This window comes from Gouania willdenowi, chromosome 7, assembly GCF_900634775.1.
Source record: "Gouania willdenowi chromosome 7, fGouWil2.1, whole genome shotgun sequence".
In the NCBI taxonomy this organism is placed as follows: domain Eukaryota; kingdom Metazoa; phylum Chordata; class Actinopteri; order Blenniiformes; family Gobiesocidae; genus Gouania; species Gouania willdenowi.
In genome coordinates this window covers 19,323,997-19,351,141 of record NC_041050.1, presented here as the reverse complement: position 1 = coordinate 19,351,141, position 27,145 = coordinate 19,323,997, and the positions used below count along the sequence as shown (strand labels likewise).

General features: G+C 39.9%; 1 protein-coding gene across 3 annotated transcripts; it reads left to right on the top strand.

The window, feature by feature from the left end:
- The first annotated feature begins 2,561 nt into the window (after positions 1 to 2,561).
- Positions 2,562 to 26,760, top strand: mfn2 (mitofusin 2). Of its 3 annotated transcripts, none has more exons than XM_028453334.1 (18): positions 2,562 to 2,637; positions 8,134 to 8,312; positions 8,564 to 8,699; positions 9,826 to 9,988; positions 10,099 to 10,223; positions 11,469 to 11,577; positions 11,733 to 11,840; positions 12,542 to 12,695; positions 13,131 to 13,198; positions 13,692 to 13,813; positions 14,883 to 15,009; positions 16,611 to 16,715; positions 20,419 to 20,521; positions 20,670 to 20,890; positions 20,980 to 21,135; positions 21,614 to 21,810; positions 21,965 to 22,099; positions 25,575 to 26,760. In XM_028453334.1, the coding sequence occupies exons 2-18, from the start codon at positions 8,138 to 8,140 to the stop codon at positions 25,642 to 25,644; spliced, it is 2,274 nt and encodes a 757-aa protein (XP_028309135.1). In that variant the 5' UTR covers positions 2,562 to 2,637; positions 8,134 to 8,137; the 3' UTR covers positions 25,645 to 26,760. The 3 variants fall into 3 exon arrangements, with proteins under 3 accessions (XP_028309135.1, XP_028309134.1, XP_028309133.1); XM_028453333.1 differs by lacking the exon at positions 2,562 to 2,637 and adding an exon at positions 6,566 to 7,055; XM_028453332.1 differs by lacking the exon at positions 2,562 to 2,637 and adding an exon at positions 6,567 to 6,941.
- The last annotated feature ends 385 nt before the right edge of the window (positions 26,761 to 27,145 follow it).

Genomic DNA, 27,145 nt, shown 5'->3' with positions numbered 1-27,145 from the left:
AGGGCGCCGCCCACCATTTACCACGTTTGTTTGAGTGACACATAAAAAATAATAATCAATTAAAAATACTACGAAACAACTGTATATCTGTATTTAGATCAGCAGAATAAATATTATATAGATAATAATGATGATTTGTGAAGTTGTTTCGTTCATCTGCGTCTGATTGGTGATGACGTGTTTCCTGTTTATGGCGCGCTAATCTTTTTTTTTTTTAATTAACAAATGAAGCTTATAGGCTTACATTTTTAAAAGACAGTTGCACATTGAGAGTGGAAAAAAAAATGAGCAGAAAAAAAGAACATTACAATTTCTAACAATTGTATAAGCCAACAACATCAAGGTGCAATGAGGTCAAAAGACATAGCTATTAGATTATTATAAAGCCATACAACCTTCTTGGAGTTACATAGTTTTAAAGAGTCCTTCAAAGATATTCGTTATTTTAGAAACACAATAAAAACAGGTTTAGTGTCACCAAATTTACATTTGTGTACAAAGAATTTTGCCACAATGATAAGATAATTAACTGTGAACTGTTTTTTCTTGTTCTTCAAAATAGCTCTGAATTTAATATCATTATAAGTCAAAGACAGTATTTCTAAATTATTATATGAAACTCATAAACAAAAGCTGTCACAGAATTTTTTTTGTATAGACACAAGTAAAGAGCAGATGTTCTTCAGTTTCTATGTTGTTAGTACAAAAAACACAGTTATTTTTACCAATATTAAATTTTGAGTGTAAAAAATCTCAACAGGGATAAAAATTGTTCATAGTTTTAAAATGCACTTCTTTGGCTTTATGCAAAACTGACCATATTCCTTGATCATCCCAGTCTTTAAAGTAAAATGACTTTTTTAAAAATAAGGATAAACCAATTGTTCCATATTGGCACGGTATGGGGTGTGAAATTATGTTTATATAATAATTTCCAGTACTGTATGACTTGTTCATGGAATTTTGATATTTTTATGGGTAGTTTGGACAGTTCAAAATCACAGTGTAAAAGCAATTGATTGCCACCTACATTGGATAATATCTTAGCAGGGAGATTAAACCATAAATTATTCATATGAGTCATAAAGTTTTGTAACCATATTAGTTTTAAAACACCATTCATCGGATCAAAGTCGATAGCATTAAGACCACCTTCCTCTAAAGACTTGACAATGTCATTCTTCCTTATATACTGTAATGATGTCTATTTTTCCAGATCAAATTGAAGTTCCCTGTCCAGGGTGTACCCCTGCCAAGCGCCCTATGAGAGCCGGAAATTGGCACCAACAGACCCCCGCGACCCTGTTAAACGGGAATAAGCGGGTATGAAAATGGATGGATGGATGGATGGAAATTGAAGTTGTTTTGATTGATTTCTTTAATAACAGTTTGTGGTATGTCCAGAGAATATGCACGGTAAATGATTCTTGAGAGACATTCCATTTTAGAGCAATAACCTACCATATATGGAGAGATCTCTCTGTAACCATGTATTTAATGTAGTTTTACCCTTTTTAATTGTATTATCAAAGTTGCTTTTTAATCGGACTTCTGAGTGTTTTTGAGATGGTAATCCCCAAGTATTTCACTTGGTCTTTAACAGGTATATCATACAGGGCTATTTGAGGGTGGTGATGAATTGCCATTGATTCATATTTATCAATATTTAAGTGAAGACCAGAGGTTTTGACGACTTGTAGAGCTATAGATATTTGTGCCTCATTTTTAAGGAAAAGGGTGACATCATCTACAAACTGAATTATAGCTAATGGGTTGCCTAAACCATCTCATTTTTTTGACCTCTTCACAGTTTTTGAACATAATGCTAAGAATTTCCACAACCATAATGAATAGTAAAGGGGATGCAGGGCATCCTTGTCAAATACCTCTTTTAACATCAAATCGTTTACAGGTACCAAAAGGGAGCAACACAGAACTATTGATATATCACTGTATAATATTTTAATAATTTCACAAAAGACATCTCCAAAACCACATTGACGCAATGTGTCCATCATAAAGGAATGTTCAATATGGGTCAAAATGCCTTGCAAAAGTCCAAGAAAAGAATAAAACCATCATCCTCAATTTTGTCCCGATAATCTAAGGAATCTAGAACCATCCTAATGTTGTTATGGATAGAACGACCTTTGAGAAAACCAGATTGCGATTCACTGATAATTTGTGAAATATCTTCTTTAAGTCTGTTAGCAATAACATGAGCAAAACGTTGATAATCCACATTGAGTAAGGTCTGAAATTGTTCAAGTACTTTTTATCTTTACCACTTTTGGGGATCAGTGAAATGAGTCCTTGTTTCATTGTGTTCATCTGGCACACTAATCTTTAATGTCCACTCTCATTTTTAAGTTTCTTATTCACAGTAAAACCTCTTCAATACGAGTCAATGGGCGCAGTTTACCTGCGTCCAGACACTCTCTGCGGCTGTGCAGAGTTAAATGCAGCCGATCATTTACATAACACTCTCCTCCCGCCACAGTAGGTGCTGACGTCACAGTTTACGTCATAAAGTGGCTTTGACAGGTGAAGCCGTGGGACTCCAAAGAGAAGCAAAAAGAGAAGTTAAATAATTCTGCTTTCCCTGCCTACCTACTGACTCTGCAAGGATAAACACAGGTAGGACCCGTTTAAAGTACTTTTAGAGAAGGCAAAGAAACATGAACAAACTATGATTTCAAATCTTGAATATGTCCATATTTTGTTAACTAGGTCTTAAAGTATATTTTTTCACGTCTTAAATATGTCTTAAATCATGTTTATTCATTTACCACTTAAATTTTCACCCCGTTTTTATTTAATTACTTATTAAACTAACTACAACTAGAAAAAAAAAAGGTAAAATCTGAAAAACAAAATTAAAAAACAAAACAAAACAAATAAAATTTCAAGAACTATAATAACCCTGACACACACTCACTCACTCTATTGTATATACCAGGGTTTCTCAAGTTGTGGTACGTGTACCCCTAGGGGTACGCGAAGGCACTACAGTGAGTACTTAAGAGAGAGAGAGAGAGAGAAGGAAAATGAACAAATGAAAGCAGTAAAAATCTGGGGTTATATAATGTTTATTTCTTTAGTTCAAAATGATAAATAAGAGAAAAATATACTGAATAATAAAAAAAACAGACAACCAACAACAAAATCTGCAAAATAACACCAAAACACACACTAAGAGATTAAAATACTTACTATTACCAGCAACACACAAAACGACAACAAAGACACATTGCTACAAATTACACAAACATAACAGAGAAACATTCAAAATGGCATAAGAAACAGACTGAGATGGATAATTTAAATAATACCAACCACACACAAAAACAAAATACACAAAATGAAACCAGAAACACGCACATTGACACAGAAAATACACAAAATGATGATAGAAATGATACTGATTAGAACATTATCTGAAAAAACAAGGATCATTCTCCTGGTCCCACATCAGGAAGGAGATGATCATAAATGATAAAAACTATAGAAATAAATCTATTTGTGAGGCACCAAATACTGTTTAATTCCACTTATTTACAAAATGAGATTCTTTAAAATGTGTATTATCACTCATTCATTCCATCATTATGATTTATAGTGTTTTTTTCATAGTATTCTGAGCAAAATGTGGTAGTTGGACATAAGGGGGTACATGGATTCATAAATGAGAGAAAGGGGGTACTTGAGCCAAAAAAGTTTGAGAACCACTGGTATATTCTACTACTATACACTATAGTTGTTCTTACTTGTTTATGGGTTCAATAACAATAAATGTGGTTGGTTTGAAAGCAGTATTGAAAGTGCAATTGTCCTTACTTATTTGTTCAAAGCTAAATAAAACCTTTGTAGTTGTAGCCCCCCCCGGAGAAAAATGCACCAGCCGCCACTGATAGTAATAGTGATAGTAATGGTTATAATAATGATAATAATAGCAATAACAAAATTATATGATAAGAATCCAGTAACAATAATAAAAACAATAATATGAATAATAAACAACATTTATTATTAATAATAAGGTAGTATTATAATAATAATAATAATAATAATAATAATAATAATAATAATAATAATAATTAAAGCCGCGAGCGGCGTCATAGGGTCCGATGAAGCGGCCGGGGGCGGTAACCCACGGTCACTTATAGCACTGTTGGGGATTTGGGAATTGGCCTGGAGTTGTAAGCGTTTTCGTATAACGGCGTAGTTATGGCGAAGGATTTTCCTGTGTCATGATAGGCCCCTCCCACTTTTCACAGCCTGCTCTATTTGCCATAGCAATGTGCTTCCATCTAATAAGATCTAATAAGATTCATCCTACAGTGTTTTGAAGTCAACACGACATGTCGTCTTGCCGCTAGAGCTGCTGGCGTAGGACGGCCCAAGAAGCGGCGCCCTCTGAGAGCGCAAGGCATTGTGGGTGTTTTTGGTTATCGTTTGTTGTTTGGGGCTGTACGGTCATCATGTGTATCAAATATGAAGCACTTTGAACTTTGCATTCTGGAGTTGTAAGCGTTTTCGTATAACGGCGTAGTTATGGCGAAGGATTTTCCTGTGTCATGATAGGCCCCTCCCACTTTTCACAGCCTGCTCTATTTGCCATAGCAATGTGCTTCCATCTAATAAGATTCATATTACAGTGTTTTGAAGTCAACACGACATGTCGTTTTGCCGCTAGAGCTGCTGGCGTAGGACGGCCCAAAAAGCGGCGCCCTCTGAAAGCGCAAGGCATTGTGGGTGTTTTTGGTTATCGTTTGTTGTTTGGGGCTGTACGGTCATCATGTGTATCAAATATGAAGCACTTTGAACTTTGCATTCTGGAGTTGCAAGCGTTTTCGTATAACGGCGTAGTGATGGCGAGGGATTTTTGTGTGTCATTATAGGCCCCTCCCACTGGCCATGATGGGTAATTTGGTCATCGAGCGTTGTTTATGGATGGACAATCATTGTGTGTATCAAATATGAAGCAGTTTGAACTTTGCATTGAAGCGTTATAAGCATTTTCCTATTATAGCGTGCTGATGGCGAAGGATTCTCCCGTGTCATTATAGGCCCCTCCCACTGATTACAGCCTGTTTTTTCTTCCATAGCAATTTGCTCCCCTCTGTGTAGGTTCATCCTACAGTGTTTTGAAGTCAACACGACATATCGTCTGTCCGCTACAGCTGCTCGTGTTGGACGACCACAGAAGCGGCGCCCTCTGAGAACGCAAGGCATTATGGGTAAATTGGTTCTCGAGTTTTGTTTATGGCTGTACGGTCATCATGTGTATCAAATATGAAGCAGTTTGAACTTTGCATTCTAGAGTTATAAGCTTTTTCCTAGAACGGCGTCCTGTAAATGCTAACCGTGTACATGACCTTAAATGACACCGGTCGAAAACACAAGGCATGATGGGAAATGTTTCAAAGCAGTCATGACCAAGCTTGGACACATGTCCTTTGTGTGAAATTTGAAGCTGATCGAAGTTTGTGTGTCAGAGTTATGGAGATTTGGATTTTTTTGCGTGCTGACGAAAATTAGCATTGCATTTTTGTGGCGGCGCCACGACCAAACCGTGACAGATACGAAAATTCTTTCGATAACTTTTCATCTTCAATGGGTCCTATGTGGTGTTGCCAAGTTTTAAGCGAATCGGATGAATCCCCTCAGACTAGTTCGCGCAGATGCGTTTCGAGGGCGAAACGCCATTTTTGACCTTTGACCCAAGATGGCTGACTTCCTTTTTGGTTTTTGGCGGGGTCACAATGTAACTTTTTGCTCATTCTGGGGCGAAGACTACATGTGGCGATTTTCGTGCAAATCGGTCAGACCTGGCGGTCGTGTGGTTCCATCGTTTGTTTTGGCGGTGGTCCGTTTTTTTTCACGCCACCAAATTATCAAATTTTTCGCCAGGCCTGAGGTGCGTGCAAATTTCGGTGAGTTTTCGGGCATTTTTAGGGGGTCGAATTAGCGATCAAAGGTAGGCGGGGTATAATAATAATAATAGGAAATAAAAGCGAAAACAATAGGTTCCTCTGTCCCATTCTGGGACATCGGACCCTAATAATACAATGAGAATACCAGTAACTGCAATATAAAATAATATGAGAATAAAATATTTATAAGAATAGCAATAACAATAATACAGTAATAGTACAATTATACATAACTGGCAAATGCAATGTATAGCCATAAACGTCTATCTATCTATCTATCTATCTATCTATCTATCTATCTATCTATCTATCTATCTATCTATCATGTCTGACGTTTGTTACAAATAAACCCCGTGAAAAATGCTCGCGAAATGAGCGATTTATGACAACTTTAATAATGTAACACATCATTCCTCTATACATGTAATGCACTGTCAGAGCAATTGGTACCGGTCCAAGATGGCCGCACCGTTGACGCACCGCTCTAGTGGGCGGCAGCAGTCGATGGAAAATCAAAACATGGAATCTGTTCAAGACTGAACAACGGGCAGCAATACGCCTTAATTCCGTCTAGTGGGCTGTAGAAGAAGAAGGAGCTGTGATCGTACTCCGTACCACCTGATGGCGCTAAGTGTGCACTTTGTTAACAAGCAGTGACGTCATTACCTGTGAGCTCCTGTTGTAGGACAAGAAAAGACAGAAGGGAGAACCCGCCACCCTGAGATGCTGTGAGGGCTTTTAAACGGAGGACAGTAAGAAAAAAAAAAAGAAGGCGGCGCTGAACTAAGATCTGGGAGGAAAGGAAAGGAAAGGACCAGAGGAGTGTTGCGGTCCGGACTATCCTGTGACGGCCCCTGACGCTCCGCACCCTTTTTGGAACCAACTCCGTCCAACGACCGCTACATTCACTTTCACAAAGTGGTGGATTAATTTTTCGAGTGTATCTATGTTTCCGAGATAACCATGTTTGGGGACCTTTTGTGAGAAAGACGACATTTACTCTCGGTGAGTGACACCGGGCTGAACCTTCCCAGCAGCGGTAGTTTCTGAGGTCGCCTCACAGGACGCTAGCTAGCTGTTAGCTCGCTGATACTGTTCAACTGGAAACCATTGTTTAAGGTGACGAATTTACGACTGTTTGCAGAGAGCAACTTGGCACTTTGTGGAAATGAAATAAGTCGGACTGTATTTTTTGGTTTTATCTGATCGGAATGTACTCTTGGCCCGTATTAATAAACAAATGCAGACGTATTATTCATAAATGCGTCACATAATACAAACCGCCTCTCTGATGTAAAGTATCGCTTTACATCACTGCAGAGACTTAAATCGTGTTTACTTACTTGTATTCCATCCTGGGGACACTCAGGTAATACCTACAAAGCCTCTGAAGTGAGGTCTGGATTGCAAACTTTCTAAGAGCATCAAACAGCTACAGCTGGTTCAGAACGCTGCAGCTCGGGTCTTACCCTGAACAAAGAGGTCAGAGCACATTAGTCCAGTTTTAGTGTTTACACTGGCTCACAGTCAGCTTCAGAATAGACTTTAAAGTTCTGCTGCTGGTGTATAAATCTGTGAATGGGTTTGGTTCAGAATACATCAGTGAGATGTTAGTCAGGTATGAACCCAGCAGGAGTCTCAGATCTATGGACACAGGTCAGATAGTGGAACCCAGAGCTCACAGTAAACATGTGACACATGTGGTGATGCTACTTTCAGTTGTTATGCTGCAAAGAAGTGGAAGAAACTGCCAGCGGAGCTGAAGTCAGCATCCAATGTGAACATTTTAAAATCAAAGTTCAAGGCACTCTTTTTCTCTACTGCGTATGATTGAGAGGAATATTTTTGGTCATGTTGTAGATGTAATGTGTTTGTTTGATTTTAATGTTCTTGTAGAGTTTTAAACTGTTGAATGTTTTCTGTTGCACTTTTTGATCATGTAAAGCACATTGAATTGCCTTGTGTATGAAATGCGCTATATATATAAAAAAATGCCTTGCCTTCCTTTACACAACATTGATATACATCTACTTTCCTGACCTGCGTATTCAATCTGATAGCACACGTCACTCTGGTTGTTTTTAGCATTTGTCTGGAAATGCTGCTGTAGTGTATTTATGCTATTTTTTTAAAGCTTTGTGGCATTCATCCTACATTTGTTCACTGATGGTTTGTGTTCATTTTCTCTTCTGTCCAGTGCCATGTCTCTGGTTTTCCCCCAACCCAACAACCCATTTCAAGGCAAAAAAGAAAAGAGAACGATGGCAGAAGTCAGTGCATCACCTCTCAAGCATTTCGTCACAGCGAAGAAGAAGATCAATGGGATCTTTGATCAACTGTTGGCCTATATCAAGGAGAGTGATTCATTTCTGGAAGGTAACCACAACGTAGACGACAGTCAGTCCTATCACCATATCACAGTCCAACACATCATGTCACAACCACTGCCTACTTTTACTTTCATTTAGCAAGTACCCGTGGCTGGTTCACCCTTACACATTTTTGTAACAAAAACAAATATCAATCAAGGTTGTAGTGAAGTTATTAACAATTGTCATGTAAGCTTCTGAAAACTAAGATATTTGAGCTTGAATGATTGTGTTTGTCTGACTGTTTCTATCTAATAGACACTCACAGAAATAATGATCTGGACCCAGTTACCACTGAGGAGCAAGTTCAAGAAGTCCGCGGTTACTTGGCAAAGGTTGCAGGAATCGGAGAAGTGCTCGCTCGACGGCATATGAAAGTGGTTTTCTTTGGAAGGTATGCATATCTAGGGTTTCCATATTTGATTAAATTTATCTAGCACTGATTCAGCATACTACGAGACTGTCACCTGTCTGCTATGACCCAAGGGGCCGGGCGGTGTACATGTTGGACGTGTATATCACAGGGTCGACACAAAGACACTGACACTTGCAGACATACATATAACCCTTCTTGTTCCTGTAGGGAATTTAGAAAAATGAATAAATAATGACTTCCGATACAATACTGATATTAAGATTTTGAGCATTGGTCGATACCGATCGGAGCACAAATCGTACATACTTTTATTAGTTATCTTGTAATGATAATGTTAGGAAAGACTTGAAGTGATATTACTCAGAGATCAATAGTCAGCAACAGAGACAAATGGACCCATTTATTATGAACCAATGGGTAACACATAAATTATAAGTGAAGCGCTGGCTAAAGTTAGACCAAGCCTTCGAACACTAAATTAATTTTACAGAATTGTAAATTATGTGTACTGTATTATGTCGTATGTATAACTATGTATCAATGTTTGCTTTTGTCTGTTTTATGTTGGGCACCAGGTCTGCCAATTAGTCGTTGGCTCGATGGCCCATGGACATGGCCTTGGTTGCTATTTTAAATGTAACAATGCTCACTGTTTTGTCCCTCCTAAATTAACTAATAATAATTAAAAAACAATTAAATAAAACAATATCCTACAATTAAATTAAATAAATAAGAAATTAGAGGACCCTAGAAAAAACCCCTCAATGAATCCAATAAAAACAAATTATGTATTGGACTGCTTGTATCGCAGATTTTAGATGCAGACTGATATAAACCAATGCTCAATTATTTTTGCTAATATTTGACCAATATTTACTATCAATGTCAGAATCAGGACACCCTCATATTAATTACTTGTCCTTGATTTCCAACAGAGAAGCAAAGGTCAGAACTTGTGACTTTTTGCTGTTGGGCTCCACCAAGCACCCCAGTGCTTTTACTCTCTGTGCTTTACTCAGCTCCTACACCTAATTCCCTCCAAAGTCCATTTGGAAATGCAGTGCTTTTTAGCTTTGCTTAGTTGATCCAGAGTTAAGAGCCCTTGAGTTATTGATATGGTGAATGTTTTTTCCATGTCCTGTAGGACGAGCAACGGAAAAAGCTCTGTGATCAACGCAATGCTCTGTGACAAAGTGTTGCCGTCTGGAATTGGGCACACAACCAACTGCTTCCTGAGGGTGGAAGGCACAGACAGCAAGGAGGCCTTCATTCTCACCGAGGGTTCTGAGGAAAAAAAGAGCGTTAAGGTCAGTGATAAGAGCGCTGACAGGAATCAGTATCTGTTTTAAAGCCATGCTCTTTGATGCTATAACAGTGAAAAGTCCTTCATGCTGACTGTGTCTGTGTCTGATTGCAGACGGTGAACCAGCTGGCCCATGCGCTCCATCAGGATGAGGACCTGGATGCTGGCAGTCTGGTCTGTGTCATGTGGCCTAAAGCAAAGTGTGCCCTGCTCAGGGATGACCTTGTGCTGGTGGACAGGTCAGATATAAGATTATTTTTAAGTTTTGATAAGCCAATATGTCATTAAAATAAAAAGTGAATCAAGTATCTATACTATAATGCAAGAAAGGTCTGCGTGCATGCGTTTGTGGAGCAAATACTGTATCTCCCTGGCGCGGTGTCTGTTCGAACTTGGAGTAATTTGGTTTTGCAAAACGTTCTAAATTTCTCTCGGTATGGAGCGCGCTACTTCTGTTTCCAGGTCACAACGTCATAGTGTCGCTGTTTGTTTGGGTTTAAAAAGAAAGTTCAATATTAAAAACGTTTTTGGTCGGCTAAAAGTTTTTTAAATTAATATTTAATACAACAAAAAAGATACAAAAATGCACAAAATGACTCCAGAATCACACTCCAATGGCCACAAAAAACAATAATTATACAAAAAGATACACAAATACACACAATGACTCAATGACAGAAAAATACACCAAACGAAAAAAATATCAAAATGAGTAAAAAAAACCAAACACATTTATCATGCACATGTCCCATAGAATTAAACCAGGGAAATTGCACACGCTATTTTACTTTGCACCTGCAAATATACCTTTATATAACACTACAGAGTATGTACACTTCTTTGTACATCCAAACTTCAAACATACTCATTTGGCCTCCACTATATGAATACATACTTCCGACGGGCACTGTACTAGTTAGTAGTAATGGAGTGTTTCCAACCTTTTTTGGATCGTGGGTCCATTTTATATCAAGAATTTCTGGTGACCCTAAAGACATTTTCTTTCTAGAATTAGTTTTTGATCAAGTTTGTTATACTGTTGCCAATATTTGTTGTAAGTTGTGCAAGCTCTCAGATATTATTACTGCAAATTATTATTATTATTATTATTATTATTATTATTATTATTATTATTAATAACTACATTCATAATTGACAAAGTGAAATTATACAATACAGTTATTTATGATTTTTTTTCAAACATTTTTCATCAGTAATTTTTTATCAATTTCTAGACATTTCAGGCAACCATTTCCTTTAATATAAGTTCTTAAAAGACGATTATGAAAAAAAGCCCCAGCAGCTGGCCTCCTGATGGGGAATTCTGTTGTCAATCTGAAAACTGTTATTACTTCTCATATTTACATTAGCAGGAAATCCAAAGTACATATAATTGGGAATCAAAATTACAAATTGCACGAAAGTAGCTTGACTGAGTTTCCTAATTGCTGGCAGCTGTCTTATTCTTCCTCATGTTATTTCAGCCCTGGTATCGATGTTACCACAGAACTGGACAGCTGGATTGACAAGTTCTGCCTGGATGCTGATGTGTTTGTTCTGGTGGCCAACTCGGAGTCCACACTAATGCAGACGGTGAGAAACTAACAGGTGTCAAACTGCATCTATCGGATGTCTGGATTATTCAGTGAATCAGCCTCAATGGACGAGTAAAGAGAGCTGAGCCTTTGTTTTTTCTTAGTTCCGGCTTTACTGCTAATTTAACAGGTTTAACTGACTTCTTTGTACAGGAGAAGTCCTTCTTTCACAAAGTCAACGAGCGCCTGTCCAGTCCCAACATTTTCATCCTCAATAATCGATGGGATGCCTCAGCCTCAGAACCTGAATACATGGAGGAGGTCAGTCAACACAACAACTAGGTTTCAATTGACATTTTGCAAAACCCTGCCCACAAATAGTCTTCGCCCAATCGTATGTTCGAGCAACCATTACTGTGTAAACAGGGTTTGACCTGCTCAGAGCAGGCACAATGGTGTAGCGGTGTGCTCATGGCTTGTTCAGGTTGGATACCAGGTACCCCAAGGGTTAGGCTGGAGAAGTCCTGTTCTTTGGACTATCAAACTATAGAAACGTCTCAGGGATGTGTCAGTATGTGTAGTATGGAGATGTATATGTATCTCATCTTGTCTGCACTAATGTGTATGTTCAGCAAAATGACAATAAAGCTTGATTTCATTTGATTTTGAGAAAGGTCAATTACACCTTTTTTTATGTTCTTTCAGACAGACCGCAGACAGAAAGCATTGTTGAGTTGCTGTAGTGTCACAGTGGTTAATTTCATTATATTTCTAACATCAAGTGATGGGCAGTAACACGTACTGTAATCTGATTACTTGTACATAAATTGTACATAAAATATATCTAATTTTTTACTTATGGTGCCTATTAATCCTATAGAAACAAATATGTTCATTCCATCAGAACTGCAAAAAAGAAATATTATACCTGTACAATAATTTTAAAAATGATTACAAATAAAGGAAGCTTGAATATTGAGTCAAATGAGAAATGAACCCCTAATCAAACTTTCTATTTACAGGTCCGAAAGCAACATATGAACCGATGCACTAATTTTCTAGTGGATGAATTGGGTGTGGTTGACCGAGGCCAAGCCAACGACCGCATCTTTTTTGTTTCAGCAAAGGAAGTGCTCCAAGCTCGAGTGCAGAGGGCTCAGGGAATGCCTGAGGCAGGTAAGGACTGGAGCAGAAGACAGAGCAACTAATGAGAGAAAATAGAGGAATAAGTTATGCTATGGGGGTTGTTACAGGAGTTTGGCTCTGGTTTGGATGTGTGTCTTTGTCAGTGGGTTTTTTGTAAGGTTTCACGAAGAGTTTGATAAATATTAAACAAACATTACTGCTTAAAAAGTAAGTTTCATCTTTAACAGTGAAATTTAATTAAGATCAAAACCTTTACAGGAGGTTGGTAGAGATCAAACTGCCTCATTTTTTTACATAATGCTTTAAAACATTTGCAGAGTCAATGCGGTAATAAGAAAAATGCTCAATCTTATTTTATTTCATTTTTTTCAGATATCCAGAAATATTAGTTTAGCATTTGTGTGTTGGAGCAGGTCAAACATACTGTACATACATACATTTCAGCCATTGTCTGTTCCTTTCCAGGTGGAGCACTGGCTGAAGGCTTCCAAGCCAGAATGTTTGAGTTCCAGAACTTTGAGAGAAGATTTGAGGTGAGACCTTTATGAGGAGCACCATCAGCAACACATCTGTATGCCGAGGGGTGCACTAATCGCTGAGAGACTTTAGATCTCCTCTGGTTTTTTCAGGGAAAGAATTTAAAGCTGCATTGAGAAATGCCTGATTAAATTACATTTTTCAAATGTTATTCAGTATTTGCTAGCGCAGTGCCCATAGGAAGCATGTCTTGCTGTAGAAAAGTGGGAGGTTAAGTAGCTTTTTCATGGATGGTTTACATGGGAGCTTTAAGTCCTCTTTAATTCAGAATAAAAGTTACATTCTCTTTAAACTGACTTTGTATCAATGGCTCAATTGCAGTCCAAACAAATCGTAAACCTTTGAACCAAACAGCAGCCATGTTGAAAGTCTTAGCTCTGTCTGAGATATTTGAGCACACACGGACAGAGATTTCTTGCTTTATAGATAGATTGATGTTAAGTTAAATAGGTTTTCTGAATTGTTGTACTGTGTGTTTTCTGTTTGTAGGAGTGCATCTCTCAGTCAGCTGTGAAGACCAAGTTTGAGCAGCACACAATGAGGGCCAAGCAGATGTCTGAAGCTCTGCGCCAGATTATGGATAGCGTCCACATTGCTGCCCAAGAGCAGAGGTCAGTGTGAACCAACAGTGTTGTTTGTCAGTGATATTAGAGATTTGATCATTGCTTGTATTATCAACATCACAGAATGTGTTCACCTGATTTGTGGTGGTTGATTGTTGGACTGATGTTTTTTTTTTTCACCTTCTTTATTCATCTCCAACATCACTGTTTACGTTGATTATCCATCTTCACAGTTCTAATATAGTGGAACTGTAGAACAGCCCTGATGAACTTTCAGATATATCTCAATGTCTTTATAGCAATACTTATGAGTTGCTTAAACAGTAATATTGATTTATTTTTTAACCTCTGTCAATGAGGTAATGTTTTTACTGGTGTTTTCTTTATTTGCTTGTTTGTTTGTTAGCAGGATTAAGTCAAAAGTACTTTTATGGATTTTGACAAAATCGAAACCGAAAATAGACCTTTGTGCCATGGAAGATTCCATTAAATGTTGGAGAGGATCCTGATCATTCTCTATCAGTAAAATAAAAAATAAATCCTTATTTTTCTTTATGAAATCTGACTCTTATTATGTCAGGCTGATTTTTCCATTACTCCACAGCTTCACCTACATTGCCTAGTATGAATGTAGTGTGTGAGTGAGTGTTGGTGGTGGTCGGAGGGGCCGATGGCACACTATGGCAGCCTCGCTTCCGTCAGTCTGCCCCAGGGCAGCTGTGGCTACAATAGTAGTTTACCACCACTAAGTGTGGAGTGAAAGAATAATGCCTTAATTCTGTAAAGCGACTTTGAGTGTCTATGATAAAGCGCTATATAAAAGTGATGCATTATTTTTATTATTATTCAGTCAGATCAGATCCAGAAAGCACATTCCATCGTAATTTTTTGATAAAAATGGGGGTGCCCAAACATTTGGACCTACTGTATCGTTATTAATGAGGATGGAAATTTCTTCCAAGCCTATACAGTGTGAATGATCAGGATCACTGGTCCAGATAACTGTTAATATCTGGCAAAGAGGAGATTTGGTGCTTGTTGAATGTTTGCGCTCGTTGATGTGCAGGCAAATTCTTCTTGCAGTACCGTCACTAACCATCTCTCTTTGGTGTTGCAGGATCTACTGCCTTGAGACCAAAGATGACCGTCAGGATCGCCTCGAGTTCCTAGACAAGCAGTTGGACCTTCTGACAGTGGACTGTAAGACCAGAATCAAGAATATTACTGAAGAAGTGGAGAGACAGGTGAGTCACTGTAAATGTGCCAAGCCACAACACTCAGACCAGTCATCATAGTAAATCAGCCATTTGATCATGTACCCATCTATAGTTCATCTAGTGCCATGTAATCCATGACCAAGTATGGGGATGCAACCAAATGTACAAAACAGGATGGTAGAGTTTTACTGATCAGATATGATAACGGGGGGACTTAAACAAGCAGAACAGATCGGTACGGTAAATGGTATTTTAGAGGTTGGATTTCCTTTGATGTGATTTAAGTGTATGGGAAATAAGTAATAAGTACAACCCCAGTGTACATTTTGTAATAGACTTGATCCCCTCTTTTAAACACAAACAAGCCAAGCCCAAGCTGAGTAACTTTGTTGTTCATTTATAACTTTCCTCCAAATATGCAGAGAACTGTTCACTTGAATGTGCGCCGTGTACTGTGCTGAAACTGAACAGTTGACCTTTCTGTGTACTTTTTAATATCTGTTCGTTGGCTTGTTTTAAAATTCTGAACACTTTAACTAGGCTTTACACGATCTGGATTTTTGGGCCGATCACTAATCACCGATCCGATCATATTCAATTCAGGTTGTTTTTTAGGTTCAGACCAAATTTCTTTGGTACTACCTGATACAGATTCATGGAAAGTCAAACGGTACTATTTTTCAGGACCTAAATACAGCCGTGTGACTGTGAGCGAGTGGAAGAGTTGAATAATTTCCATAACATTTGTTGTCAGTGTGTGTACTTGGATGCGTGGCCCTTTAACTGCAAATGAATGCCCTAGTCGCTTGACCAATGTCCAGAGTGAGGGAGCATGTGTGAACGGAGCAGATCGATTATAAGCTGTATGCCGTTTTTAGTGATTGGCAAAATAAGTGTTGACGCTGTTGAATTAAACCGGAGTCCCATGTCAGACTCAGTGACTGTTGTGAAGCAACTACAAAAGAGTTGGAGATGAAGCTGTGTAGGCAGACCACACTGGAACTACGTGAAGCCTCCATTAGCATCAGCATTAGCATTAGCAGCAAAGACATATTTCCTGACTGTGACATTGCAAAACCTGCTGTTGCTTGTAGTCCGTATTCACAGGTGCACAGCGGGGGTGGGGCTTCTGTGTCCACCGCAGCCCTGAAACGGACAGAAGTGTCTGCTATGAAAGCGAAAGTAAACGGGACGCTTTAGGACTCTCACTTATAACATGCTCAGGCTGAATTAAACAAAACAAGCGCACACATGCAAACACAGACTCTAACAGCAGATGCTGTCCCTGCTTTCAGAGCCGGTAGACTGGGGGAAGCTGTCCAGCGCTCAGCTGCTTCGCTCCAACTGATCATTTTTTTTGCCGTTTGCTCGTAGGTTTTCACCTTTGTGCACAAATGTGAGTGAAATAAAACCGTGTCACGTAAAGCAAACAACTCTTGGGTGTATATGAGATGATAAAACAATGCAATGGGAGCATCTACAGAAAGTTTCATCATGACAATGACGTCATTGATCGGATCGACGAATTAAGACAATACAGCCGATCACATTAATTGCATAAAATGCAAAATATCGGCCGATCCGATATAGCCTAACTTTGACAGATAATGCTATTTGCTCCTGTGTAGGTATCTACTGCTCTGTCTGAGGAGATCCGGAAACTCAGTGTGCTGGTGGATGACTTCCATGTGGACTTTCACCCATCCTCTGTTGTACTCAAAGTCTACAAAAACGTAAGTTTCAGCATATACTCATGCATGTTTATTTACTGCAAAGATCCTCACTGCTTTGTGTTTTTATCTTTTAGTTTTTGTAGTTAATGCTGCTTCTTTGTTAGAGGATTGCTAGCTAAAATCTGTTTTACCCTGTGTGATGAATGATATTAAAAATATTGGATTCCAAGTCTTGGTTTTTTAAGGAAGTAGTAATTGGTTCAATAATTTAGGTTTGTTAATTGTTCTGATTAAAAACCATAAAAGGTAAGAACTGATATTCTGTTTTCATGGTTTCTGTCCTCATGTGTCTCTGCTGCGTGGAGCTGTGCAGAGAGCTTATTCCAGTCAACATAATCTGTGTTATGTAAGAGCAGTTCAGAGTTGGTTGCAGTTAGTGCACTCAACCCTGCACACAGGACTAAAACAGCTCCTCCCCATGGGTTCCATTCTCCCAATAGCAGTGCAGCGGCACGGATTCTGGATGCGCGATATTCACCCCTCCACTTAAAAGGATCCTTCACTGTTTTTACAAACGTGGCCTAAAACCTTTGAAATGTCCTTATTTAAAGATCTTTGTACCATATTCGTTTTTATTAACTTTTAAAAATGGGACTAATTTACACAGTATTTATAATAAAGATATACTAAATGAGTAAAATAAAACAAAAAACTAAACAATATTAATACAAAAATGACTCTAGAATAACACTACAATGGCAACAAAAAGCAATAATTATACAAAAAATGCACAAAAAGACAACTGAAAAATAAAAAATACATAATGATGACTTCAAAAACATACATTACAGAAAAATACAACAAAAATATGAAAATGGCTCAAAATACACAAAACTAAATATTTATACAAAAAATACACAAAATGACTCCTGAATCACACTACAATGGCAAAAAAAAACAATTATACAAAAACACAACAGAAAGATGCAAAAATACACATGACTCCAAAAAACATACATTACCGAAAAATACACCAAACAAAAAAATATAAAAGTGAGTAAAAAAAACAAACACATTTATCATGCACATGTCCCATAGAATTAAACCAGGAAAATTGCACCCACATTTTGCACCTGCAATTATACCCCTTATGCTCCCACATGAATGCATACTTCCGACGGGCACTGTACTAGTGCACATAATTGAGTTTAAGTCATTGGTGGTAGGAACGACAAGATGATCCATGTGTTAACCGTTCCTGCTCAGCAGCCTAACGCTGGTCAAGGAGGTTAGGGGAGGTTGATTTATCCAGGGATGAAGTTTCTTTCATTTACTCCAGGGTTAACCTGCTTCACTTTAGCAGCAGCGTTTGAAAGCGGCACCCACCGGTCTTATCCTGAAAAATGCTGCAGCTTTTATTACATTATTACTGTTGCTCAATAAACATTTGCAGCTAAACGAAACCCTTTTTCACTTATCATTCAGACAGCTCTCCTGCTGCTGCATTCACTCACACTGGTTCTACCGTTCCCTCTCTCTCGCTCGTCCACTCACACGCTCGCCCACTTAATGGAGCCACGCACTTAAACTTTACAACCTGTAAACATTCATTCCACTTTCAAACATTTGTTGACCTAAATTAATTTTCGTCCACAAGACTAAGATTGAAACTAAAACTAAAAAGGTTGCCAATAATAACACTGCACTGCATTCCTTCATCTCAGTTACGTGGGCTGGGTGGAGTGGCCCTGAAATATGGGCATTGCCAGTAAATCTGGCCTTACTTACCCTTACATGTATTCTCCTGTCTGCTTAAACTCTTTTCCTCCTAAGCACTTCTGAACCTGGAATAAATGGACAAGTACGCCAAAGGATTGTTTATCTGCATTTTTAAAATGTTCACCATTTACCATCTTACCAGTTCAAGACAGGAAAATATCGAATGCATTAAATTTCATTATATAGACTACATAATATTTCATTCAATGAAACGCTGACTGAGCTCAGACTTCTGTCCACGCACGTAACTGCATCGGGGTGTGAGAAAAAAAAAAATCGATTTCACAATATATCGCAATTATTTGGGTGCCGATTTTAAATCTTTTTTTATTTTTTTTATTATTTTTTTTTTTTTTACATTTAATCGATCTTTGTGTATTTGTGCAATATTTCAGTGGTGGTTACAATGCTTTCAATGTGTTGCAATGGTTATTTGATGCACTTGATTTTATGATGGCAGTGTGTACTGCCTGCAATATTTATGTACGCACAGACATTTTATTTTCATATAATCTGTTCAGATCAGTGTTTAAACTAACATAATAGGATAAATATTTTTTTCTTATTTTTGTGCATCGTCAGTAACTCAGGGTGATTTATCCTTAATGTTCTCACTTACAGTTGTTACAATGTCGTCATTATGTTGTCATGGTTACTTTGAGACTTCTACACAGTAGTTTCAATGAAAAGAAACTTGTTGCTCTTTATTTCATGATGGTGTGTAACACTGCATTTTCTTTTTTTCAAAACACTAATAATAAATGATAAATAGGATGTTTTGAAGCAAATAGTTTTTACTCAATTTGTCCTCTGAATGATCAATATCTTCTGATGAACATAAACAGCAACTTGAATTTTCATCTCTACGTTTAATTTTGATATTAACTGGGCAAAATATCATGATAAAAAAATAAAATAAAATACGAGGGTAGGTCCCAAAAACTCTGAATGTCTGCGAATCATTTAAACAAAAGAGAAAATATATAGTCAGTGTGGTCAGGGAAGGTGGAGGTATTGAACCATTTGGCTTCACTGCCACAGCAATTGAAGGATTTGTTTCTTGCATAAGATGGATCTTGGTAATCGAATATGGTCTTATGTAGTTGAAGATTTGGTTACTAAATGTGTATGTCCTTTGTTAGAGCTGGCTTTTCTTTGTTTAAAACAGAATGACTGGACTCCAGTTTGATGCCACACATACTGGCAGGTTTGAAACCCAATGTTGAATTTATAAGTTAATAATTCCTCGTGAGAATTTTTGCCTCTACTCGTGACTCGCAGTGAATGTGTCAAATACAACTCTGATCAAATGCAAGGTTTACAGTTTAGAGCTCCTGCTAGAATGATGCCTTTTGGAAATTGTCCCTGGTGGAGTGAGTCATCAAACATTAATTTATAGATTATTATTAAATCTTTATCTCTATAAAACAATTTATTGCTACTTGTAGGAACCATGGATGGCATTGGTTTTACACATGCACCAACATGGTATTAGTCAGATGTTTTATGAGGACCATCCATACCCAGAAAAAATATAGATTATCGTTGCATCAAACTTCTACATATCCTTTTTTTCTCAACACAACTTGACTGTTCGTCTGTTACCGATTATTTCAAAATTCAGCTGTAGTTTGGACCATTTTGGTCATAATCTTTACAGATTTACAGGATGAAGAGTTGAAGTCATTGTTTCCACCTAGTGTGGCTGGTTTCTTCCTTGTTTTTTGGAATCAATATCAGAATAGGTTTTATAGGTATAAGTATTTTCACAATACAGGGTATTGTTTTGGTGGATAGTGCAAAAACAGAAGCAGTAAAATAATAATAATTATAATAAATATAGAGAATGACGAGAAAGGAGGAAATATGAACATTTATATGACCAATATAATTTATTATCAGGAATGCAATAAGATAACTGTTGCTACTGATATATGGAGCTATATCAGTAAAATTGAATTTGACTCCATGTACCTTATTTTAGGAGCTCCATCGACACATAGAGGAGGGTCTGGGGAAAAACATGTCGGAGAGGTGCTCGGTGGCCATCGCTGGTGCCCTACAGACCACACGGAGCGAAATGATCGGTAAGGTTATTCGTATTTATAGACTGCAAACATACAGCTGTTTACTGCTAACAAGTTGACTTAAGGTGCCATGGATATGATATTTTGGTTTTGAACTTTGTGTGTGTCTATGTTAACAGAGCAATGTGTTGTGTGTGTGTGTGTACAGATGGTCTGACGCCTTTGCTGCCAAGCCCAGTCAGAGAGCAGGCGGACAAACTGGTCCCTCGTCAGTGTTTCAGGCTCAACTATGACCTGGCCTGTGATAGGCTGTGCAGTGACTTCCAGGAGGACATCAGCTTCCACTTCTCTCTCGGCTGGACAATGTTGGTCAACAGATTCCTGGGAGCCAAGAACGCACGAAGAGCCCTTATGGGCTACAGTGACCAGGTAGGGCCTCACTCTGAGCACATGTTTAAAGTCAATTTCATAGAATCTTTACCAGTGCATCCATTTCAGTGGTCTTTATTGTACCGTAGGTGCCTCGGCCAATGGCTTTGACTCCAGTTGTCACCAGCATGCCTCCATTCCCACAAAACTCCCTGACCCAGGAGGAGCTGATGGTGTCAATGGTGACAGGGCTCGCTTCTCTGACTTCTCGCACCTCCATGGGTGTCCTTGTAGTTGGTGGTGTGGTAAGAACTCATTTACTCTCCAAATCAGTTAGCCTTTTGTTTATAGCATTAGCAGAGGAGCTTTTTTTATTGAGTGTCTTTATAGGTCCAATAGTTGTAAATAGAAAAAAATGTAAATATGCATCTGTTGGTCATCGATCTGATAGTTAGCGTACATGTGCATGAGTGCATTAAAAAAGTAAGATGATGAAAGCATTACAGACAAGACTTGTGGATAAAGGGAGCTTTGTTGAACTCCTGACTGAGCAACAACAATTATCCTAATAACTAATTAAAGTTTAGATTGATGCGTTGCATTTAAGAAGAGTTTCTGAAGCTGTATTTTTTTACTTTCCTAGCAGACTAAATATTCTGTACATGTGTAAATTGTTGGCTCGGATGCATTGCCCACAACAGATAGTAAGCAGTTGACCTGTGGTATGATAGATGCTAATGTGTAGTAACCTGTTGAGGTCTGAGTTTGTGTTGTTGTGTGCAGGTGTGGAAGGCAGTGGGCTGGCGTCTGATCGCCCTGTCCCTGGGTCTGTATGGGCTACTCTACGTCTATGAGCGCCTCACCTGGACCACCAGAGCCAAAGAGAGAGCCTTCAAACGGCAGTTTGTTGAATACGCCAGTGAGAAACTGCAACTAATCGTCAGCTATACCGGATCCAACTGCAGCCACCAAGTCCAGCAGTGAGCACTGAGCACGCACGCACAAACACACAGAGAGAGAGAGATTGCACTCTGCACTTTCTTTAATCTGCAGATCAACTATTTTGACTCTAGACTCTGTGCCCAGGTAGTAAACTCTTCTTTTTATGTCCTCTAATCTCTGCTTGTTTATCAGGGAGCTGGCTGGTACGTTCGCTCAGCTCTGTCAGCAGGTGGACGTGAGCCGCCAGAACTTGGAGGACGAGATCTCTGACATGAACAGCAAGATTGAGCTTCTGGACGCCCTGCAGAGCAAAGCTAAGCTGCTCCGGTAAGGCACTCACCCACAGTGATGCTAACAGGTTGACCTGAAAAGTTGATTAAGCTAATTTCCTGTTGATGCAAGTCTGTGTAGTTTCATGGCCAGTGAACCTGAACGTAAAGCTTAATTGAAAAGTCTAAAATGGTGTTGCAGTCAATCATGTTACCCTGGATTTCCACTGGATCTGTAACTGTGCTGTAACTGCTCCGCTGCAATACTGCAGCACCATCTGCTGTCCAGCAATCCCCACCGCCTCCGGTTTTGCTTCATGTCTGTTGCAATACATATATGTGATTCAACTATGGATAAATGCAATATTTATATGTGAAATACCATTTTAAAAGTGCTTTGGATCAGGCCAACCATGGCATCAGCGGAAAGTTCTAGTACCCCCGAGTCCAAATAGGTGCTTGGTTTACGGGTAGAGCCCAAATTTCAGCCGCTAGAGTTGAAATGCAAAATTTTTGGGCCAAAAAAGAAAACGGGTAATTTTTTTGAAGTTGGACTTGGACTTGATTTTATATAGCACTTTATCACCACACTGACGCAGTCTCAAAGCGCTTTACATATTAGCTCATTCACCCAGTCACTCTCACATTCACACACCAGTGGGACAGGACTGCCATGCAAGGCGCTAGTCGACCACTGGGAGCAACTTAGGGTTCAGTGTCTTGCCCAAGGACACTTCGACACATAGGTACTGGGATCGAACCCCAAACCTCTCGATCAGAAGACGACCCACTACCACCTGAGCCACGGTCGCCCGTGGTAAAAGTGGTGCTGCAGGCTAAACAGTGCAAGGGAGGTTGGTGCCCTTTGCAGGGTTAGTTCAAACCCTCCAGCGTACCTTGGACGTAAAAACTCACACATGTCCGCCAGCAGGTAGCACTATAACCAAGGTAAACACGTTTTGGCTTTTAACTCCCACATCGTATGTCGCACATTCAAAAACTTCATATCCACAGATTCCCTGAATAGCACTGAATCACCTGGGCTAGGCCACGGCCATTTCCGCCTAAACTTTTATTGGCGCAGAATCGTGAAAACTGGAAAACATACTTTTTCGAACTACTCCTTGGGGTTTTGTCCAATCAGCGTGAAACTTGGCACGTATAGTCTTCAGTTGGACCTGATCTAAAGTTCTGCAAATCATTTTGTTCGGGGCAAAATATGCGCAAATTATTAACGAGTAAATATTTCTAGCTAGCTATAAAAATAAATGCTAACAACAAATCTGAGATCCTTGGTTGGCATGTGACTGTGGGGGTATAAGCAAAATTTGAAAAATGTAGGCCTCTAGGAGGCACTGCAATTATGAGAAATGTATATCTTAAATGACTGATTTTTACCAAATTTGGTGGGTATGACCTTGGGGTGCTCCTGGGGCTGTATATCGGCCGTATATAAGTTAATTGTGATTGGTCAAAGTGGGCATGGCTTATTACAGCATAAAATATATATAAACAAACTTTTATAAACTTTTACTCAACCCCCGGAACAGCTAGAGCCGCCCCCCAGCAAAGAGCACCACCCCGGAGCGCCAAGCAACCCTGGCGCAGACGCCAACACCCCCGGCGCGGCAAGCCGCCCCGGACCCACGCGCCCAAGGCAACCAGGAAACGAGACAAGCTCCAAGCCCCACCCGCAGGGAAGGGGCACCCCCACGCCCCACCAGGCCGGCACCTCCCGGAGAGACCCCGCAAAGGGAGCCCCCAGCAACACCCCTCCACACCACCCAGAGACCCACCGCCCCGCCACGCCCGACCGCACCCCCCGATCCCCACACGGTAGCCCAGCCATCAACAGACGGGCCGGGCCCCCACCCGACAGGCCCAGATGTGTGAATTTACCCACCACCCTGTTATGGTGCCTCTCCATTCCCCAATGGAGAGGCACTTCCCTATCCCCTGAGTGAATGTATGTGTTTAGTAAATGTATGAAGTGCTATTAAAAAAGGGTGGAAGGAGGGGAGCGGTGCTCATCATCCAGCCTATGTGTATTTATGTGTATGTGGTGCAATAGCTCCGGAGGGTGGAAGTGGTGGTCCCACCCTCCGGGGGGTGGTGTGTTGAGGTGTAATTAAAATTGGAGGGATTAGTAGGGCAGCCAGAGGTGGGAGTGCCGCCCACGCGCCACTACTTAGTAGCGCAGGCGGCGGCCCCCTCCACCCCCAGCCCCACCATCCAGTCCCCCAAGGGTTGGGTATGTGAGTGTGGTGCAACAAGTGGGTGAGCCAGACCAGCTGGGAGTGAGTGATGTGAAGTGTCCATGTAGGAGGCCTGTCTGGTAGGAGCCCGGCCCGTCCGCACGGCGGGCCACCGGGGAGGGCAGATGGCGCAGACGGGCACACGGCACCGCGGGCCCCAGAGACGCGCCGAGCAGCACAACCGGAGACCCCCCGCGGCACCCCCCCCAAACCGCGGTGGCCATACGGAGCACTGCGGGACCCCCCCCCCCCAGGCGGAGCCAGGCACCAGCGGCCTGCCCCACGCAGGAGAGAGGCCAGCTCCCACACCAGGGCCAGCACAGGCCCGCACGACACCACGACATAGCACCCTCCACAGGTGGGTGGCCCTGGCCCCCCCGACGAGAGAGGACGCCACCAACCATCCAAGCAGGGCCACCCTGCCAGCCATGGACCGATAGGTAGGCGAACCCATGCTCCCCCAGCCAGGCACCGCAACCCCACATCAATGTCGCCAGCAGAGCCCCCCCCACCCACGGAGACCACCCCCAATCACCCCCGCGCCGACATGAGACACCCCCGACGCCAGCACAGCCCGGAGGACTGGTTTATGTTTAAGGATTTTTTATCTTTCCAATTCACTAATATTGTTTTTTTTGCTATGGCAAGTGCTTTTTAAGAGGTCAAAAATAGGTTGCATGAAGTGAAGCATAGTACTAGTAGAGCAAAATGCACTTTTTTTGGGTAAATTTGCTGCTTATAAGGAAATCAATAAATCCTCTGCTTCTAGTACTATACTGAATTGCAGCTTCTTACTTTCTATTTACATTTTTGGTAGAATTTTTTTTTTGCATCATCTTGAATTTGTATCGCACAAAATCACATTGTGTAGTATTGAATCACCATCAAATCAATATCGTATCGAATCAGGAAAAGGGGTGAATCGTACCGCGTTGTATCGCTAGGAAATTCAATATATCGCTAATGTATCGTATCGCCGGTTGTGTATAGAGTTGCGTATCGAATCGTTGTCAGTGATGAGATTCACATGCCTAATTTGAACCCCTTAACTCAGCTAAAGTGACCTCTTCCTTTTTTTTCACACTGCTGTCAGGGTCATTTAGTACCCTTACTTTGAGAGAAATAGTCTATGCTCAGGTCCCTTTACCCTTACTGTACCTCTGTGCAATTTACATGTTCTTGCTGTGCGAGTTTACTTACACTCACACTTTTGACTTAAACACATATGCTATGTAGCATCTGTTCATCTCTTTAAACACGTCTGTCTGTGTGTCTCAGGAACAAGGCGGGCTGGTTGGACAGTGAGCTCAACATGTTTACTCAGCAGTACCTCAACCCCAGCAAGTAACCAAGTGGAGTCTCCTCAGACGGATGGTCTGGATCTATGAGGGAATCTGATGTTACCCTACGTGTGACTAGAGTGGATTAACTCAGATTAAACTGTGCTCTCAGAACATACGCTCTGCTAAGGGAACTGTGTCTGATGTATGTCTACTATTAAGATGATGACATGTATTCTTCTGTGTTGTTGTGTGTTAGATTTTTTTTCACCAAGTGAAATCTTCACTGTTGCACTGAGCTGCTCATGTTGATCTGCAGGCTTGAAACTGAATGACAGGCTGGAAGCTGCCTTTTACTTTACTTCTTGTGTTGCACTGGGTTGTTTTGAGGGGTAAATAATCAGGATTATCAGGGTGTGCTTGTTGCTCCCCATTAGAAGAATAGTGTTGATTTTTTTAGGGATATGTTGGTTAGGACTGCCATACCATTTAAAAAGCTAAAGGAAAACTGACTTTGGATGCAGCCCTATTGTTCTCTTATGCAGCAGTGCAGAAAGGCCAAAAAGAAATTCAACATGAACTAAACCCTGATCATTAGCTGTGATTTGTTCATTATTTTACCCATGATGTGCTGAAGGGAAACCATGATTTTAACAAGGCCAGTGTTTTTCAGACCAAAACAAGAACACATCCTGTTTCTGGGATCTGACTTTCCAAATTCCTTGAATCAGACCTTCTTGAATTAAAAAAAAAGAAACAATCTAAACTCATTGACTGTGCTTCCAGCAACTTCTAGGATTTAAATAAATAGATAAATTATGCCCCTCAGGTGACTAAAAGGTAGAGCTGCTGAAAGAGAAGAAGCCTGGGTTGTTTCTGCTGTGGAAGGAAAGCTATGCACATATAGAAAATGTGTGTTGCCAAATGAACAGGAAGGTTGTTACTTCACAGTAAATACATGCACTTTATTTGCTTGCTGCTTCATTATTATTATTATTATTTTCTAAAGTATTTTTTTTCTGGATCCATCAGAGAACAATGCAGGAGTGTTGTGAATTCCCCAGGGTTGATGGACAGTGTACCTGCATGCAGTGATTGTTGTAGTTGTCCTGTTGAAATGTTTCATGTGTGTTTGAATATGAATTTAACAGGTACACAATCAAGAATAGAATTTGTTTCCAAAAGCTTGAGTTGTCTGTAGTGTTTCATCACAGCTTCATTTCAGTGAATGGAATAGAATCCAAATTGTGTTCAGTATATAAGTCATGGGCCACTGGTGGTCTCATTTTGATCAGCCTCCAAAAGTAAGCATACCAAATGACTGAAGGACTAAAGGACAGAATATGTTTTTAAATGATACTCAGAGGACCAAAAAGTACAGTTACAACAAAATGAGAAAATTTTACTAAATGATACCAAGATGACACAAAATGACAAAAACACAAGACAATGTTCACATTTGTCATTTTTCTGAATCTCTGATATAAATTATTGTGAAAAGCAGCAAAGGTCCAGATAAAGATTGGTAAATAAATAATTCTTTCTCATAAACCTTCCTGCAGTATCTTG